The sequence below is a fragment of the Heteronotia binoei genome, chromosome 4 (assembly GCF_032191835.1).
Source record: "Heteronotia binoei isolate CCM8104 ecotype False Entrance Well chromosome 4, APGP_CSIRO_Hbin_v1, whole genome shotgun sequence".
Classification (NCBI taxonomy): Eukaryota; Metazoa; Chordata; class Lepidosauria; order Squamata; family Gekkonidae; genus Heteronotia; species Heteronotia binoei.
Genome location: NC_083226.1, coordinates 28,473,735 through 28,494,569, shown reverse-complemented (window position 1 = coordinate 28,494,569; position 20,835 = coordinate 28,473,735). Strand labels below are relative to the sequence as shown.

Sequence of the window (20,835 nt, the reverse complement as noted above, 5' to 3'; positions counted from 1 at the left end):
GGGGTGGGTGTCTCCTTCCCAGGTTCAGGTTCAGCTGTATAGACAGACACGCATATCACGTATAATAACATCATCTGATTTAGGATAAAGAAAATCTTGCAGAAGATGGCCAAATATAAAAGTAAAAAAAAATATGTTTGATTGAAGTTCAGATGAAAGCTTCTGGCAAGGTTTGAAATTCAATTTTGAATAGGTAAAGTTTGAGCAAACTTCAAAAGGATGTATGTTGGGAAAAAATTGAGGTGCAAAACAGGAGGAGGGGGAAGAATGCCAAATTGTTCCTGCATTAAAAGATTCAACGACTCCTTTTCTTCTGAAAATTACTTTGGCAAGGAACTCCGGTGGATCAAAGCAGCATTCCACATATGCTTCTCTATTAATGAGGTGCTCGGAGCATAATTACTCATACCTTTCCCGTCTCTTAACAGCTGAGCGGAAGCGTTCTCTCGGCAAAGACTACCATCCCCTTTGTCTGAAGTGCTACCACTGCAAACGGCAACTCAGCCCTGGCCAGCATGCTGAGGTAGGGGGGAAAAACACAAACCCCATCACCCCATCTGTCTCCTTCAGTGACTTCCTACAAGCTGACAGCCATCAGAGGACCTTCCAGCTTTTCAAAGGCTCCTCTTAGGGATTAGGTTGCACCAAAGACTGCTTAGAAATGCTCTAATGTGATGGCAGGGGAGAGAGGTGGGAGGGGAAGTGGAGAGAAGAACACGGCTGGTTTAAGGCTGCCTGGAAGCTAGCAAAATGGCTGTCCCAAGAATGGGTGGAGTGCATGGGAAAGGGAGAGCTGGATATAGCTAGACTGCCAGATCGGAACATGGGCCTGTCGGAAAAGATAGGTATTTTGAGGCACTGAGCCACACACTGTTCTTTTTAAAACAGGAAATTTTGGGAACTAGGGTTGCCAATTCCCAGTTGGGGCAGGGGATCCCCAAGTTTGGAGGCCCTCCCCCCACTTCAAGGTCATCAGAAAGTGGGGGTCAGGGAGGGAAATGTCTGTTGGGCACCCCATTATTCCCTATGGAGACCGATTCCCATAGGGTATAATGAAGAATTGATCCATGGGTATCTGGGGCTTGGGGGGGGGGGAGACTGTTTTTTTAGGAAAAGGCACCAAATTTAGGAGTTGGGGGGGGAGACTGTTTTTTTTAGGAAAAGGCACCAAATAGCATCTGGTGCCTCTCATCAAAACATACACACACATGCAGTTTCAAAAAGATTGCCCCAGTGAGATTGCAAAAGTGTGGGATTGTGAACTGTTTATTTTGGCTGCTTTTCAGTTTGTCTTTGTGTGTGTGCATTCATTTCATTTAGTGAAAGTGCAGCTACTGGGGAACAAGAAAGTGCAGCTGCTGAGAGACAGGGAAATGAAGGGGAACTGCTCTGCTGTTTATTTATTTATTTATTTTGGGGAATGGGACAGTCTCCTGGTTCCACCCCAAACTCTCCAGGCTCCACTCCCCAAAGACCCCAGATATTTTCTGAGTTGGACCTGGCAACCCTGATTGGTGCATGACAGAAAAAGACAATACAGGGTTACTAGGTCCTCTCTGGCCACCAGCAAGGGACTGAAGGAGGGGGAGGGGGGGAGGTAGGGTTGCCAGATACAGGGAAAAGCCTTAAGATTTGGGAATGGAGCCTGGAGAGGACAGGGATTTAAGTGGGGTACAAAGCCAGAGAATCCATTGTCCAAAGCTGCCATTTTCTCTAGAGGGAGTGATCTCTGTAGTCTGAAGATGAGCTGTAATTTTGGGGAATTTCCAGATCCCACCTGGAGGCTGGCATCCCTATGAGAAACCACAATATGCTCAAACAATCTGGGATGAAGGGTTAGGGCTTCTGTACTGCCCAGAGGGTGTGGAAGATGTGGCATATAAACACATTAGACAACATTGCCTCTGCTTCTGCTGCTGTGATTTGCCAGACTTCAGATCTGGCAGTTCCCACCCACTGTTAGAAATTAAGCACTCCGTCTGACTGGCGTGAGGGTTGTTCATCTGAATAAAGTTCCTCCACCCACTCCTAGTCCAGAATACAGTTCAGGCTGCCCTCTTGCCCTTTCAGTTTTGGAAACCAGGTCTCCCTGGCCTGGCCAAGCGAGAGAACTTTAAGGGCCATGCCCAAAGAGTAGGGTTGCCAAGTCTAACTCAGAAAATATCTGGGGACATTGGGGGTGGAGCCAGGAGACTTTCACATCCCCTAAAATAAATAAACAAAAATACAGCATTGCAGTTCCCCTGAATACAGTCTTCATTTCCTCATCCCCCCAGCTGCTGCACGTCCACTCTCCCCACCTCACATGCACACATACACAAAGCATCCAAAATAAACAGTGTGCAATCCCACACTTTTGTGATTTCACTGGGGCAATTTACTCATCATGAGAATTGTTGAATGTCTGCTGTATTCAACCAAGTTCTTCAGTCTAACACAGGAAAACCAAAGGTTCTAGTTTACTCGTTACTCTCTATTTTACTGTGCAACAACTTCTGAAAGGAATGTAACACAAACCCTCCGTTTGTTGTGCTGCTTTCCCTTCCTTTCTAGCACTTAAGTAGGAACAGCCACATTGAACTGCTGGCTCGCCCTGCCCCTATTCAGCCTGGCTCTTACAGATTTAAAGGCACACACACCTTCCAGAAAGCAAGCAGTTTCCAAGCTTTTTCTAAGCCTTCCAATGTGGAAAGGCATATGGTGGCTGTTGGAGCAGGGCTTCCCCCCACAGGCTAGCTGACTGGGGGTGGGAAGGAGCCTTCAAAACTGGGGGATCCCCTGCTGGGACCTGGGGATTGGCAAGCCTACCAAAGAGCAGTTAAACCGTCAGCATTGGTCCATGTCCATTTCTGGCTCAGTGCTCTAAAAAGGCAAACATGAGTGGAACGAAATGCAACAGTAGTCTCAGATGAAGCCTATGCGAGCGTTCGACACTCCATTCCCCACCGGGTTCTCTGATCTCGTCCCATTCCTGCTTTACACAGCTGCATATTTTGCTCTGCTTTATTACACCTACATTGCTGCCAGAGTTTCAAACCAATTAACAAGAACGTTTGGGGGAGGTATAATGACATGCTTCCATTCCTGCACTTGTAAAGACTTAAGCCTCAAAGTGTGTTTGGAGGGATCTTTAATAAGACAAGGTTGTCTCTCCTACTCTGTAAATATTGGAAGAGCCTTCCTGTACATACTTAATGCATGCATTAGAAATTATTTTCTATCAGCACCGGGTTTAAGATTAATTTGTTAAGCTTCAAGGGGGTGATAACACAGCCAGGCTGAAAAGTTTCTGAGATAAGCAATGGGTTATGCGGATACAGGGCCTTTTTTTTTTAGCACGAACGTAGTTCCGGTTGGCTTGGCATCAGGGGTTGTGGCCTAATATGCAAATGAGTGCCTGCTGGGCTTTTTCTACAGCAAAGCCCTGTGTGAAACAATGGTGATATGATGGGGTGTGTGGCCTAATATGCAAATGAGTTCCTGCTGGCCTTTTTCTACAAAAAAAGCCCTGTGCAAATGTGTCTTTCATGGGGTGGTGTTGAGCTGAAAAAAGGCAAATAAAATTGTTTGTTAATGGTCAGTCTCCAGTTTGTACCTGTGATTGCCAAACTTTAAGTGGGGCCTGGCGATCCCCCAAAATTACAATTGATCTCCAGAATACCAAGATTAGTTCCTCTGGAGAAAATGGCAGGTTTGGTTCATGGATTGTATGGAAGTGTGCCCTGCTGAGGTCCTGTCAAGCCCACCTCATGCTTCACCTCCAAGTCTCCAAGAATTTCCCAACTAAGAGTTGGGAACTCTCTTGGCACCCCATTTACATAAACATATGTCAAGTTTACAATACAGCTCCTGCTTCAGCCTGGCTAGCAAAAATTCAAAATTATAAACACCCATTAAGATGTTACAGTAAAATCAGTTAAAGATTAAAGTGTAGCGTAAACAAACAATGGCCGCTCTGGGTTCCATAAAATGTCATTTCAGTCTGGAATAAAATTCACCTTTCACTGAACAGTTGGTGGAACAATATGGTCTCTTGATCATAAAAGCGAAAACTAACAACAACAAAACCCCCCAAACCCTTGCAACCAAAACTCTCTAGCAGAGGTCTCCAATGTGGTGCCTGCCAACATAATTTCCTGGTACCTGTCAAGTACTTTTAGACAGTGGGAGGGGCTATGTGGGGCACTGGCTCAGCAGGGTTTCTGATTTGCTCTGCAGATTAAAAAGTATACTGTAAAACAGAGCTTCTTCCTGATATATCTGTTACTGTTGGAATTACATAACCAGGGCTTTTTTTGAGCAGGAATGCACAGGAACACAGTTCTGACTGACTTGGTGTCAGGGGTGTAGCCTAATATGCAAATGAGTTCCTTCCCGCTGGGCTTTTTCAACAAAAAAAAGTCCTGCAAATAACCTCACTCACTGACATTTTGTGATTGGCTTCCCCTCTTGTGGCAGCCATTTTGTGATAGTGCTCATTGCCCTGTGTCAGAATTCCAAAGGCGCTGCAGGCTCAAAGAGGCTGGATGGGACCCCTCCTTTAGGGACAGAATTAGAAAGCCATGGTGCCTGCTGTAAGGTGTAATGGTTAAGTGCGCAGACTCTTATCTGGGAGAACCGGGTTTGATTCCCCACTCCTCCACTTGCAGCAGCTGGAATGGCCTTGGGTCAGCTATTGCTATCGCAGGAGTTGTCCTTGAAAGGGCAGCTGCTGTGAGAGCCCTCTCAGCCTCATCCACCTCACAGGGTGTCTGTCGTGGGGGAGGAAGGTAAAGGAGATTGTAAACTGCTCTCTCTGATTCAGAGAGAAGGGTGGGGTATAAATCTGCAGTCTTCTTCTTTAACATAACTGCTATGTGAAGGCATGTCTGGACATGTTGGGTAGCACATTGGAACTATAGGACTGAGCTTGAGGTGCATCACAATAGACAGGTGCATCCTAGGATCTGTCAATGAGGAAGCATATTCTAATGAAGGATCCAAAACCACAATCACAGATGAGTTTCTGCTTCTCGGAGGCTGGGGTGACGTTGCTTTCACAACAGAAACTGGTATTTAATAATAACAATATACAGGTTGAGCAGATGGGAGGCAAACGCACACAGGCAGTGTGAGTCTCAATCTCCCCCTAAAGCCTAGAAACTGGACTTGCATCTTATCAGTTTTCCCTTAGCAAGATCTAAATTTAAACTTTCCTGCTGGTGTTCAGATTGCAAAAAACTATTGAACTTGGCCCAAATGGGATAGAAGATAAATTCAAGGCCATGAAGTAGCCACTGACAATCCGTGGCCAAAGATCAGGATTCCCTATTTTCTACCTTCAATTGTCCAACTTAGAAAACCCAGAGGAGAGGTCTTCTGTGTTCATTGCTTGTCCTGTGTTCTGCTTCTTTCCTTTGATCCTTGGGTGTTATTTAAATGGTTGTCAATGAGTTGGTGGCATCTCCTACAACACCTGGCATGCTAGTCACTGATAAATGAAATGTTGTTAGCAGAGGTGCAACAATTAATCTCTTTTTCCCTCCCGGTCTTCTTTCACAGTATGATGACAAACCCTATTGCTCCCGTTGTTATCTTCAACGCTTTGGGCCAAGAGGTAAACGTCTCTAAACATCTGTAGCAAAGGACTGCTGTTGGGGCAAGACATTCCTGATTGAGAATTGGCTGTTAGCTGAAGCTGTAATGTTGCAGGTGGAAGTATTATAACTGAGGCATACAGAGGGAGTCGAAGTAAGAACATAAGAACATAAGAGAAGCCATGTTGGATCGGGCCAATGGCCCATCCAGTCCAACACTCTGTGTCACACAGTGGCAAAAAATTGTATATATACACACACACACTGTGGCTAATAGCCACTGATAGACCTCTGCTCCATATTTTTATCTAAACCGCTCTTGAAGGTGGCTATGCTTGTGGCCACCACCACCTCCTGTGGCAGTGAATTCCACATGTTAATCACCCTTTGGGTGAAGAAGTACTTCCTTTTATCCGTTTTAACCTGGCTGCTCAGCAATTTCATTGAATGCCCACGAGTTCTTGTATTGTGAGAAAGGGAGAACAGTACTTCTTTCTCTACTTTCTCCATCCCATGCATTATCTTGTAAACCTCTATCATGTCACCCCGCAGTCGACGTTTCTCCAAGCTAAAGAGTCCCAAGCGTTTCAACCTTTCTTCATAGGGAAAGTGTTCCAGCCCTATAATCATTCTAGTTGCCCTTTTCTGGACTTTCTCCAATGCTATAATATCCTTTTTGAGGTGCGGCGACCAGAACTGCACACAGTACTCCAAATGAGACCGCACCATCGATTTATACAGGGGCATTATGATACTGGCTGATTTGTTTTCAATTCCCTTCCTAATAATTCCCAGCATGGTGTTGGCCACTTTGTCTCCCACTTTGGCAGGGAAGTCTCCCACTTTGGCAGGGGAAAGGCTTGCCCTCTGCCAGCTGTGCCCACCACCACTCAGCTGAGCATTGGGAAGAGAATTCTGGGAGAAATGGGGGGGGGGGGGGATCAGTGTTGCATCAACGTGATGATGTCACTTTTAGCATGACCCAGAATAAGATTAAATCAGTGGTCTCACCCATGTGAACTTTCAGCACCATGGGCTTGATGCTGATTTATATTACCATGTGCTGCCCATCCCAAATTAAAAGAAAGGCTGGACTGGACTGAAATAATCTACAGCTGATCATTGGTTCATGAGCGCTTAATGTCCCCATTTAATGGGACTCTCAGGGTTCCATAATGCGGTTGGGCAGTTTGAACAGCCCCCTGTGGGACGCTTTTCTTCCTTGCCCCGACAGCAGTCCTGGATAATCTCTAGCATAGCACTTTCCCAAAAAACCCAAAAACCTTTGCAGCCTCCAGGAGCAAGGGAAGACACTTGGCTTCGCTGGCATCAGCTTGGCAGGGAGCCAGTTTTCTGTCTGTGCTTGGCGTCTGGCAGAAAGGGGTGAGAGAGGTGAGATCGCAAGAGCTGCTAATTCCCTCTTCATACCGTGTGCGCCTGCCACTGAGTCAGCAGCAAGGCCTTTCCAAGCTCAGGCCAAGTGGAACATAATACCGTATGTTGCTTGTCGTTTGTGAGTAGAAGAGACCAGGAGGAAGGGGGAGGGCAAAGGGATGAGAGGCATTTCTTCTTCTGTCCAGCATCCAAACATCCTAAAACTGTGATGGCCCATTGGAATGTTGCAGGGTGCGTGATGCATGTACTTAAAATCATGGTAACTCCATTTCAAAAAGGTAAGGTAAAGGTGCAAGCATCAGTCATTTCTGACTCTGGCGTGACATCGCATCACGACGTTTTCACAGCAGATCTTTTTACAGGGTGGTTTGCCATTGCCTTCTCCAGTCATCTACACTCCCCCCGCCCCCCCAGCAAGCTGGGTACTCATTTTACCAACTTCGGAAGGATGGAAGGCTGAGTCAACTTTGAGCCAGCTACCTGAACCCAGCTTCCACCGGGATCAAACTCAGGTTGTGAGCAGAGAGCTTGGACTGCAGTATTGCAGCTTTACCACTCTGCGCCACAGAGCTCTTCAGAGCTAGATTACTGTAACGCATTCTACGTGGGGCTTCCCTTGAAGATAATTTGGACAGTTCAGCCAATCCAGACAACTGCAGCCCATTTGTTTTTAGGGTTCACCTGTCAGAACCACGTTACATCAATCCTAAATTCTCTGTTTTCTATTCTGGGGTCATGTGTAAGAAAGGCACTAGTGCTTAGCTTTAAATCCCTTACTGACATGCAGTCCACATACTTGAATGAATATCTCTCCTTTTACAAACCACCGGTGCCCTGAACCACCTAGTCAAGTCTGGATGCAGACCTATGCATGTCTGCTCAGAAGTAAGTCCCACACAATTCAATGATGTTTAAGCTATTGTACACTGTAAAGCCACAATACAATGGTGTGTGAGATATTCTGCAATGTAAAGCCACCATACTGCAAATTTACTCCACTACTTTGGGTGAAATTTGCAGGGCATTAGAACTTCCAATGCAATGACATCATATCACACATTTTCATTTAATGGCCATTACAAGGGTAGAGTCTATGAGGAAACACAGAGGTGCTATTTTAGGCGGCAGCTGTTTGTCGGCCATATGTCTAGCTTTGGTCTTGGGTCACTTACAGTATTGATACATGTAACATTACACAACACCAGTGCAATCTCTTGCTGTCTTGCCCGGTTATATTAGCTGCGTTTGGATGGCCTATCTAGGGCTTGTATGTCAAACGATAGGAATAATTTTGGGGTTTATGTTCATTTGGTTTTCTCATGGGACCAAGAAGTTCAGAGCCAAGTCTAGGTTTTAATTGAACACTTTGGCAAGGCTTCCGCAGAACTCTGAGCTGGTTTAATGTCCTGGCAAGAAGAATCTTTTATAAGGGTTTCAAAGGAAGTTCTGCAGTTCAGGTCCAGACAGCTTAGATCTGAGTGTTAATTACCCAGTTCTTGAATTCTGACTCTGATCTTCTCTTTAGGGCCATATTTCTTTTGCCCCCCTAACATTTCTTTAACTGTTTTAAAGGGACAAGACCATTAACAAGTCGCTCATCCTTTGGTGCATCTGCTTCATCTAAGGTTCCAGCTGCAACCCGAAAGACCTCTTAGATGTCCTGTTATAAAGGTGGGGCAGCAATACATGCAACAAGAAGCAAGATCTGCATTTTCACAATTTCAGTCATTGGAGAATATTGCTTGAACATGACGACATAACATTGGAACTTGAGACAACTTTCCAAAGAAAGTTACTCCTCTTGTTGACTAAAATGGTACCTGCGAATAATCTATTTTAATAGGTTATAGGTTATTTTAATAGGTTAATACCTTCTGGAGAATGGAGAATATTTTCAACTGTAGTTTGATGAAGAGATGTGCCAGTTTGGTACATGTGAGCAGCATGACAACCAAGGTCCAGTTTAGATATTAAACTTTCTTATTGTTTTCTAATATGACGATTGGAGTGTGCATAATGAGTTACAAAATTATGTATTTCACTGTGAGGCCTTTTAAAGCTATTTTTTTTTTCCGTTCAGAATAATTTTATTTCAGAAATCATATACAAGATAACAAATATACAAAGCCAAAATTGACAGTTTACAAATAGATTGTTACATGTTAATATAAGATATAAAAATGATTGCTACTAATGTCTTGTGATGCTGCAGGCATTTCCTTCCCTATTTGGTGACTCTGAGGTGTTGCCTCATATGTCTTCTATAGTATTCCAAAGGAAGTTGATGAAGTTCTGTTCAAAGCTTCTGAGTTAACAGAAAAATCTGGAAAAGGAAGCCTGTTCCCTCTAGATAGATCCAAGAGGGCAGCCGTGTTGTTCTGAAGCAGTTGAACAAAGCAGGAGTCAAGTGCACCTTTAAGACCAACCAATTTTTATTCAGAATATAAGCTTTTTTATTTTACACGAAGGCTTACGTTCTAAATAAAAATTGGTTGGTCTTAAAGGTGCCACTTGACTCCTGCTTTGTTGAAGCTGTTCCCTCTGTGAGCAAAGATTACACTCACGGAGTGAGAATAATCTTTGTGCCCATATTTGCAAGTAGTACAGATGTCCTCAGGACTCAAATAGATGAGATGTCTCAGTCTTTTCATAAAATGTGAATTGCAGGTTTATGCAGCCTCATTTCCCCTCAGTGTCATGCGGGGAAGAAAGAGAACATTTAAGCCTTCGACCTCCAAGAGCCAGTTTGGTGTAGTGGTTAAGTGTGCGGACTCTTATCTGGGAGAACCGGGTTTGATTCCCCACTCCTCCACTTGCACCTGCTAGCATGGCCTTAGGTCTGCCATAGCTCTGGCAGAGGTTGTCCTTGAAAGGGCAGCTGCTGTGAGAGCCCTCTCCAGCCCCACCCACCTCACAGGGTGTCTGTTGTGGGGGAGGAAGGTAAAGAAGATTGTGAGCCGCTCTGAGACTCTTCGGAGTGGAGGGCGGGATATAGGTAAATCCAATATCTTCTTCTTCTTCTTCAAACAGTTTTGCTATTCAAAACCCACTTTCCCCAGTCTTGTTAGCATTTTGAAGAAGAAAGTACTGTTTTAAAACATTCCGTCTTTTCTTCTTTTAAAGTGCAAATAGCAAAATAGGGGAACTTGTTTCCATTTGAAACGGCGTGGGAGTTGAAGGGTTAAACTCTCTCTCCCTGAGCAGACCCAAGGCAAATTGGGGCTGTATACACCTGCAGTTTTCGTTTGATGGGGAGACCAAGATGTGTAATCTTTATCATTTTTGACTGAGACCCCCATTCACAGAAACAAAAGCATGCCGAAGTGTCACAGAATTCTAAGTTAGATTTCTATGGTGGAAAGCAAGAATCTAAACATACTAGTCATATGTTGAGCAAGTTGGAAAAAAAGAGAAAATTATGTGGTACATGTAACCTCTGGACTGGAGCCCAGGTTTATTTTTTAAACCAGCATTTAGGAAAACAAAAGGCTGAATTAATGTTCACTTTAGAGATCCATGGCCAGAGATCTTGCAGGACTGTCCCAACTTTACACAAACCCATACTTTAACTTGGAAATCTTTAAGCCTGGCTCTTACATTTAGCACAGTTAAATGATCTAGTTTTTCTTGGATGCTGCAGGTGGGCAGCTCTTCATTGAAATGCCCTCCTACCCCAAGAAACCTTGAAAAATGAGTGGGACTTTTCATGAGGCAGCAGAGGTGCACATGGGCACCATCAGCCTGCTGTGAGACAGCTTAGGAAAAATGTTGCCCCTTGACTCCACTGCATACATTTTCTGCACCTCCAAACTTTGATGGTGCTCAATGAGAGATGAGTGTTCCAGAGTCCGTGGCAATGTCACACAGATGCTGGAGCCCAAGTCTTGGATCATGTACAGCAGTGGACAATCCATGAGCTACCTCCCAGCATGACTGCAACCCTCCAAGGGATCTTGAGCACATTTTATTGCCTTGGATCCGGTGAAACATTTCTGCTGCCAGGCAGATTTCTGCTCACAGAAGGCGACTTTCTTGCCTGACTCCTCCCACTGCAGCCCCAAATGCCCCCTGAAATGCTGTTCCTGGGAGTCCCCCATTGCACTCTATGGGCAGAAACCCTGCTGACTATGGAAACACGCCAAGCTTTGGGTTGCGTAATGTGGGAATACGTCTTGAGAGAACCTGTCTGGCTGTTTTGTATCAAAATGAAGAATCCCAGCCCATTCTCTCAAGAGGAAAACAAGAGGCAAGATATCATTTGAATAAATACTGAATGCAGCCTTCTGCATCTTGATTGCTTTCAAGAAAAGGGTCATAGGACCAAACAAAAAAAAAATGTAATGTGGATTTTCCATAAGTACATTTTAAAGAAGGGGATGAATAATGTAGATTAACAATAAAGACTATCTTATCTCATTGAATACTGCAGCTGGTTTTTTAAAACAGGCATCAAACATCTTTTTGCTACTTGGGAAATGAACAATAACACTGCCAGCTTCTTTCAGAGCTTTAGCCAGATGATTTCTATGCGCCAGAATGGGTTTTAATATGTGTACTTCCTTACTCCATGATGGAGTAGTATTAGACTGGAAGTGATACAATGGTGCATCTGCAACCATGCATTTGCACATGTAAGTACCGGTACTCCCTTGAGGCTGCAGTTGTAGAATCTGTATGGGTTTTTCCACATTATTATTTTCCAAGTTTCTGTTTCTATCAGGGGAAAGGGTTGTGTTCCACATATGTTCTGCTCCCTCTAGTGCGTGATGCAATATTACAGTGGTTTATGTCAAGCATAAAAATAGGGTTGCCAAGTCCAATTTAAGAAATATCTGAGGACTTTGGGGGTGGAGCCAGGAGACATTGGGGTGGAGCCAAGATCAAGGCTGTGACAAGCATAATTGAACTCCAAAGGGAGTTCTGGCCATCACATTTAAAGGGACGGCACACCTTTTCAATGGCTTCCTTTCATAAGAAATAATGAAGGATAGGGGCACCTTCTTTTGGGGCTCATAGAATTGGACCCCCTGGTCCAAACATTTTGAAACTTGGGGGATAATTTGGGGAGAGGCACTAGATGAAGTACTGAAAATTTGGTGCCTCTACCTCAAAAAACAGCCCCCCCCCGAGCCCCAGATACCCACAGATCAATTCTCCATTATTTTCTATGGGAATAAATCTCCATAGGGAATAATAGAGTTCCCAGCAGACATTTCCCTCCCCTCTTCCCGCTTTCTGATGACCCTGAAACGGGGGGAGGGTTTCCAAACTGGGGTATCCCCTGCCCCCACCTGGGGATTGGCAACCCTACATAAAAACCTGGAGTTTAAATCTGCAGGGAGATATGCCAGACATAAACTAGTGTAATACTGAATTGACCAAAATAGGAGTCGATTGAACCTTTAAGACCAACTTAGTTTTATTCAGAACGTAAGCTTTCATGTGCATGCACACTTCTTCAGATGAGGAATGAGGTACAGTAAGCAGAGCTACATGTAGCTGGTGGGGTTTGGAATGCCAGGTGGTACAACATTAAAAACCAATAGCAGAAGAGTAAAATTAACAAATTCAGAAAACCTTTGATCTGGGTTGCCTTAGCGTGGGAAACCATAAAACAGTAACATGTCAGAATGTGAGAATGCCTGTTAATTAATTACAGGCATTAATAACAGGCATTCTCACATTCTGACATGTTACTGTTTTATGGTTTCCCATACTAAAGCAACCCAGATCAAAGGTTTTCTGAATTTGTTAATTTTACTCTTCTGCTATTGGTTTTTAACGTTGTACCACCTGGCATTCCAAACCCCACCAGCTACATGTAGCTCTGCTTACTGTACCTCATTCCTCGTCTGAAGAAGTGTGCATGCACACGAAAGCTTACGTTCTGAATAAAACTTAGTTGGTCTTAAAGGTGCAATTGACTCCTGTTTTTTTCTACTACTTCAGACCAACACGGCTGTCTATTTGGATCTATTGAATTGACTACTAGAGGGAGCAAAATGTGTATGAAACAGATCCCCTCCCCTGGAAGAAACAGGAACTTACATGTGAAGAGAAAGAGAAAGCAGAAAAGCCCTATGTCGTAACCAGCTGCTACAGAAGCTCTTCCTGCAGAGAGCCATGTTATATGCTATTTGCATTTTTTCCATAAATGGTTTTGGATAATCATCCTGGTAGGGCTTATTATACTTATCCAGCCAGGTTTTTTTTAAAAAGAAAAATAAAATTTGCCGATAAGTATGGGGAGGGTGTGGAATGAAGCATTTTGGTGCTGAAACAAATTGGCCTTTTCAAAACAAATTGGCCTTTTCGGAAGAAGTTGACCTTTTCAAAAACTTTTCACACCACAAAAAGCCTGCACATATGTTTATTACCTTAGTAAAATCAGACTGTGACGCTTCAGTGTTCAATCATGCACTTTGAGATGACCAATCAACTGCTCTAAAAACTTCAGCCCAAGCCCTGAGCTATCAATAAGAAGTATTTATTCACTGTATCTGAGGAAGTGTGGAGAGTGCATGCACACAAAAGCTGATACTGTGAATCAGGGCTTTTTTTTTTTAGCAGGAGCACACACAGGAACATAGTTCCGGCAGGTTTGGTGTCAGGGGTGTGGCCTGATATGCAAATAAGTTCCTGCTGGGCTTTTTCTACAAAAAAAGCCCTGTTGTGAATAGAACTTTGTTGGACTCAAACTTTCTTCTGCTGCTTCAAACCAACATGGCTACTCACCTGAATCCATCATTTCTTCAGACATTGAGAAAACTGAAGGTTAATGCATTCACACGACCCCTTGGAGATGTTGAAATGTAGGTTAAGTGAATGCAAGTTGAACTCTTCCAGTTCAGGGGCCAGTGATGTGCTGGACTGGCTGGAGAATTTAACAGACATATGGAAAGAGTGAAAAGATTTTTCCCTCTTCGCAATCAGTACATGTGCCCAAAGCACATTTTCATTGCAGCAGGTAATAAATACAGTAGGGTTGCCAGGTGTGACTCAAGAAATATCTGGGGTCTTTGGGGGTGGAGCCAGGAGAATTTGGAGGTGGAGCCAGGAGCAAGGGTGTAACAAATGCAAATGAACTCAGAAGGGAGTTCTGGCAATCACATGTAAAAGGAACCACACACCTTTTAAATGCCTTCCCTGCATTTGGAAATAACGGATAGGGGCACTTTCTTTTTGGGGTTCATAGAATTGGACCTCCTGGTTCAATCTTTTTGAAACTTGGGGGTTGTTTTGAGGAGAGGCACAGGATGTTCTGCTGAAAAATTGGTGCCTTTACCTCAAAAAAACAGCCCCCTCCCAAGCTCCATAGATCAATTATCCATTATGCCCTAGGGGAACTGGTCTCCATAGCATATAATGGAGTGCCCAGCAGACATTTCCCTCCCTCCCCTGCCTTCTGATAACCCTGAAGTGGGGGGAAGGGCCTCCAAACCGGGGGATCCCCTGCCCCTAACTGGGGATTGGCAGCCCTAGCATACAGTGTTATCTGCTGAGCCATTTTTTTTGCCAGTACAGTAAGGATATATGTCCCATAAATAACTCAACATATGTACCACCTTCCCTGTTGCTGAGGTATTTAACTTGTCTCCAATCTAAGTGACCAGTTATGTTTCTAAAACCAATATTTATGGGAATTAAAGACAGCAAACCAACCCCAAATGTTTGGCTGTGAAACAAGTTTAAGTTCACCTGGGCAACACACATCCAAAAACTGATTCAAAGGATTACTCATATGATTTACAAGGTTGCTGCAAACTTTGCAGCAAACACATTCGATAGGTGAATTGACTGTGTCTGGCAGCCAAAATCACTTGTGAGCTAAACATCTGATCTCTTCCCTTGCCCACTGTCTGCCTCGAACGGCTATTGGATAGCTTTGCATCTATTTGCGGAGGGGGTTTTGGCTTTGTGGTAGAGCATCTGCTTTGCATGCAGAAAGGCCCAGACTCAATCCCTGGCATCTCCAGTTAAGCCTTTGGGATACACTGAGCTGCAAAACTTAATCAAATAAATTCAGTGCTGTGAAAACAAAATGGATGCCTAATTCCAGCAACTGGAATCCAGTAAAGCCACTTCTGATAGCTGTGACACTCAAAACTTTCTTCTTCTGAATACCAGTGCTAGGAGGCAACATTGGGGGACACCTTAGCCCAGGGGTGTTGAACTCATTTGTTATGAGGGCCGGATCTGACATAAATTAGACCTTGTTGGGCCAGGCCATGTTGGGTTGGGCCGGACCATGTGTGTATATCTATTTAAGATTAGGTAGAAAAGATTTAAACTTTACAAAGGATACAAACACAATTAAATATATTTTTAAAAAACTTAAAACATGCTTAAAACGTTAGCACTTGTTAGTCTTAAAGCTGCTTTCTTTGTATTTCTCCCATGGGATGCAAGGTACTGGGTAAAGGAAACTCTGGCTCTTTCCTTCCTTCCCCAGGGACCAGGAGGTGGAGGAGCCTCAGACAATAGAAGGAAGAGAGACTTGGCTCAGTAGCTTGGCTGCGCAATTGAGAAAGCCTGGAAAAACAAGCTGTGCCCCCCTTTCTCCCTAAAGGAGGAGCCTTAACCAATGGAGAAAATAGTGGTTATGCTCAGTAGCTCCTGTGCAATTGAGCAAGCCTTGCAAAACAAACTGTTATGCAAGATATAGGGAGAAGGAAGCAGATGACAGCCAGTTGCTCGGGGGCCTGATAGGAGGCCTCCAGGGGCCTGATTCGGCCCCCAGGCCACATGTTTGACACCCCTGCCTTAGCCTCTGTGCCCAGTTTGTTGGTCTTCTAAATATGGTTGCTATCTGTGGATTGGAAAACACCTGCAGATTTGGGAGGGGCGGAGCCTGGGGAGGGCAGGGTTTGAGGATGGGCAGGAACTCATTTTGGGTACAGCACCATACAATGCCCCCCAAAGCAGCCATTTGCTCCAGGGGAACAGATCTCTGACACCTGGAGATCAGTTCGAATTCCAGGAGACTCCAGGCCCTGCCTGGAGGTTGTGCAACCACATAGAGAATCACAAAAAAACAGATATAGAGATGTAAGCCACAAGGCTTCCACAATTACCAGCCTCAAAAAATAATTACAATTAACATATAATAAGTAAGACTCTTTTAAATATATGATTCATGAAATATCAAAACCTCTCAAACATATTAAATACCAGAATGTCCATTCCACCAAAACCAAAGTCCTTAATCTTTTTAAGACAGTCTAATACAATGCTTCTTCAAATGAAAAGGTCCAGGTGGTAATCCAAGAAGTGAATGAAAGTCTCTGAAGTCCAAAAATTCTGACTGCAATCCTTTAGAATGCAGCAAGCATAATATTCCAACACAATGAGGTCGTACCTGATCCCTTGTTTCACTTCCGCTTCTTTCAGCTTTACAAAGACATTTTCAGAAACATGGTAAGAACACAGATTCCATTTGCTTCCAGATGCTGCAACAAATAGTCTATTTTTTGAGGCTTGTGGCTGGAGGTTGGCAGCCCTACCTCTAGAGCAGCTGCTTGGCTCCTGTGTGAAACAGTATGCAGGACTAGATGTTCTTTGAGTGTCAGTTTTAAAAATAAAACTAGCAGTGATACACAATCAGCATCAGTGAATCCATACGAACATAAGATGTTCATCTTGCCTATGGTCCATTTTGCCCAGCATCTGGTCTCTCAAAGCTGTTGCAGCCAAGCATATTGAAAGAGGTAGTCCTTCAGATATGGGGGACCCGGAACATGAAGGGCTTTATAGGGAATGACTTGAAACTTGCATTCAACCTTGGAAACTGACCAGTAACCAATGGAGCAACTGTACATACGAACATATGAAGCTGCCATACTGAATCAGACCCCTGGTCCATCAAAGTCAGTATTTTCTACTCCGACTGGCAGAGGCTCTCCAGGGTCTCAAGCTGAGGTTTTTCACACCTATTTGCCTGGACCCTTTCTTAGTTGGAGATGCCGGGGATTGAACTTGAGACCTTCTGCTTACCAAGCAGATGCTCTACCACTGAGCCACCGTCGAACGATAACCTGTACATTTTGGCTAGCTCCTGATAGCAGTCAAGTTGTGGCACTCTGTAATGGCTGAAGTTTCCCAGTAGTCTTCAATGGCATTTAAAGTCCATTCCAAATGCCATCCTTCAGTGCTCTCTTGCCCTCCAGTGAAGAGTCTTGTCCCAAGCTCTGTACAGGGTTGTCAGCTCCAGGTTGTGAAATACCTGGAAATTTTGGGAGTGGAACCTGAGAATGGTAGGATTTGTGGAGAGGAGGAACTTCACTGGGGTATAATGCCATAGAGTCCACCTTCCAAAGCAGCCATTTTCTCCAATGGACTGATCTTTGACTGGAGAACAGTTGTTGTAATGTACTGAAGTCGGAGACGTTCAGATGGCAACATGCTTTATTAGCGAGTACATCACAAAGAAAACATGGTGGGGCTGTGTCCCCTGTTATATACATTTCCCAGAACAACCTTCTTCCTTGTCAGGTCCAATCCTGGTCAGTTAAACTTCCCGCCACTGATCATCATAGGCGGGCAGCATTCGTCCCTTCCAGGCACTGCCCACAGGTGCACTGTGCTGTACTTTCCGGGACAAACACCAGAAACAACACTCCTCCCCCCCTAGTTCAAGATACATAGTCTTTCAAATAAGCGGATGGCTGCCACTCTCTGAGCGACTGCTGAGGATCTATCAAGGGAGCTGGAGCTGCTGCCTGGTGTTCTGTAACCGCTGGTTCCTCGTTTTGGGCCTTGGTCGGCAGAGCATTGTCTCAATCCTGTGGAGGTATCTCCCCTGCCCTGTAAGCCTCCTCCGCCAGAGACCCCAACAAGCTTGGCAGGGTTGCTTGTTGCAGCGGCCCCATGCTCTCCCTGTTCCCCACTCCCCCCTGGCCCAGCCGGTTCCTCCGGCAGGGTGTGGCGGCAGAGTTGGTCTATGTGTCTGCAGAGGAGCTGCCCCCCTTCCGACGAGACCTCGTAAGAGCGGGACCCAATGAGCCGCAGCACCCGAGCTGGTATCCACTCCGGCCAACTCACAAAGTTCTTGGCATAGACCTAATCCCCCAGAAAGAACCCCCTAGTGGCCTCCCTGGTCTCGGGGGAGCTGCAGAGGTCTGGAGTCCGGTCGGGTTGTAACCTGTCTAGCCAGGTGGTTAACCACCTACCCATGAATAACTCAGCAGGGCTTACACCCATAGCCGGGTTGGGGTTGATCCTGTTCCCAAACAGGAAGGCGGACAGTCGGTGGTCCCAATCCCCTTGGACTATGCAACCCAGGGCCTTCTTGGTTGTGCGAACCATGCACTCCGCTTGGCCGTTAGTGGCCAGGTGAAAGGGAGCAGACCATATGTGGTCTATTCAGGAATTCCTGGAACTCCCAGGAGGTAAACGCGGTGCTGTTGTCTGTCACTATGGTGTCAGGGATTCCGTGGGTGCAAAAAGCCCTCCGTAAAGCTCTGACTGTGGCCGCGATGGAGGTGGAAGTGACTGGGATGACCTCCAGCCACTTCGTGTAAGCATCCACCAAGATAAAAAATATTTGCCCCTGGTATGGCCCCACAAAGTCTAAGTGTAGCCGGGACCATGGCACCTGATTGGATTCCAAGCAGTGAATCCTTGCTTTGTGGGGCAAGAATGAATGGTAAAAGTTCAGGAGCCCCAGAAAACTTTGTAGCTCTGCCCTGCAAGTGGGGGCCGGGGGCTGTACTATCGCCCTGGTCTTGTCGGCCGTTGGGTGAATTCCCACAGCATCCCCCGCAAACCCCAGGAACTCCACCCTTGGTACCCCAAGCGAGCATTTCTCCTGCTTCACCTTGAGACCCGCATTCTGGAAACAGCAGAGCACCTCTCGAAGGCAGCAGTGGAACTCGTTGGCGTCGGGTGCCGCTATCAAAACGTCATTGAAAAAAGGTTGTACTCTGGGAATCCCTTTAAGGAGAGAGTTCATTAAGCTTTGGAAAATTCCCGGAGCCATGCTGACCCCAAATTGTAGCCTCCGCACCTTGAAAGCCCCCCAGTGCGTAATGATGGTCTGAGCCTCAGTCGTTTGCTCATCCACCAGAAGTTGTTGGTATGCTTGAGCGAAATTCAACTTCCCAAACATCTTGGAACTGGCCAAGGAGGCAAGGACATGGCTGACCACCGGGACAGGGTATGGGTGGTCCTGTAGTGCTTTATTAATTGTGCATTTGTAGTCTGCACAGATGCACACGTCCCCATTGACTGGGGTGACTATGGGTGTTTCCCAAGTGGCATGGCAGACGGGCTCTAGCACCCCCTGGGCCACAATTGGCCTCGATTTGGCCTCAATTTTTGGCTTGAGTGCAAATGGAACCTGCCAAGCCTTCAGCCTTAAGGGCCTAACCATGGGGTCCAGCTGCAATGCGATAGGTGGCCCCTTGTACGTTCCCAGAGCCCCATCTAATACTTCCAGGAACTCCCGGCACACTTGGTCGAAATTGTGGGCCTGTATGTGGTCCGCCCCTATAATTTTGATGTTCAGGGGCTTAAACCAAGCCAATTCCAATAGGGTGCTGGTGGCTGGGGTGCCTGCAGGGAGAAGGGGAATGGAAGGGGGTGCCCAGTGCCCCTGTAGGCCAGGTGGGACTCATAAGCAGTCACCTGCCTGGTCTACTCAGATGCACCAGACCTGTGTGGATTGACCCTCTGTCAATTCTCTTTCCCCGGCTTGAATAGTGCTGTCTCAAAACCCTTGTTGCAGTTGTCTCTGGTTTCCACCTTTCTCTAATCAGCCTTTCCAAATGAGCCAGCTGTTATCCACATCTGCACTTTCTCCTTGACCATATGGCCCTTCTCCCCAAAATGGAAGGTGCATAGTTCTGAGCTTTGTTGAGTGCACAGTTTGGGAGGTTTCCCTGGGTTGCATGCAAAGTACCTACTGAGTTACAGACTCAGCTAGGTAAATATCATTAAGTGCTTACAAAATATTCATAATAGTTTTTAAATGGATCCTTTGAGGTATTGTGGGGGGGACACACACTGTGAAATATGAAAAGAAGCTTCATTGTTATCTCTTCCGCAACCATAATAGCAAAATTATGACACACCATAACTTGTAGGGGGAAATTATTGAAAGCATTCTTCTCAGGTGCTATTCTTTAAGAAGAGAAGCTATTATGGTGACACAATAATTTTCTGCGGGTAATTTACTGGCATGATTAAATGATGTTAATTTATTTTATTATGGAATATATTTGGGGGTTAGCCAAACCATAATGTACATCGACAAGTAAGTCAGGAAAGACAGAGAGAACACTTGTGATAAATAACACATGCTTTTCCACAAAACAGGCAATAAGGTTATCACCGCTGCACCAGTACACCTGGGAACAACACAGAGGGCAAGATGGACGGTTCACTGTTTCCCCTTAATTGTAAAGTTCACACACAGTTAAGATGTGTATAGAGCCCTTTCCCCATTAGCCACATCCAATTCTGATTAATTTTAAGCCATTGATTTAGTCTATCAATGTCTACTAGCCATGGTGATTGAGGAGAACCTCCAAATTCAGAGGCACTAAGCCTCTGAATCCCAGAGCCAGGAGGCAACATCAGGGGAAAGCATCAGCCTCTATGCTCTGTTGTTGGCCATCCAGAGGAATTGGTTGGCCAGTGTGTGAGAAAGGGTGCTGGACTAGGTGGACCACTGATCCAAGAGGTCTCCTCCTCCTCCTCTCTGTGTATGTATTTGTGCATGTGGTCCTGGAAGTCATGGTTGACTTCTGGTGACTCCTAGCGGAGCTTGGACATTCAGAGAGGTGGCTTGCTATTGCTTGCCCCTGTGTTCTGTCCCTGATATTCCTTGGAAGTCTCTTATCCAAGTACTTGCCAGAGTCAGCCC

The 20,835-nt window shown here is 45.3% G+C and overlaps 1 protein-coding gene across 1 annotated transcript in view; it reads left to right on the top strand.

The window, feature by feature from the left end:
* Positions 1-8,805, top strand: part of LOC132569930 (cysteine-rich protein 1-like) — a 30,527-nt gene extending 21,722 nt beyond the window's left edge. Inside the window, exons 2-4 of the mRNA XM_060236369.1 lie at positions 429-523; positions 5,542-5,596; positions 8,544-8,805. Coding sequence (XP_060092352.1) covers positions 429-523; positions 5,542-5,596; positions 8,544-8,626 — 233 coding nt within the window. The 3' untranslated portion in view covers positions 8,627-8,805. The remainder of the gene's footprint in view (positions 1-428; positions 524-5,541; positions 5,597-8,543) is intronic.
* The last annotated feature ends 12,030 nt before the right edge of the window (positions 8,806-20,835 follow it).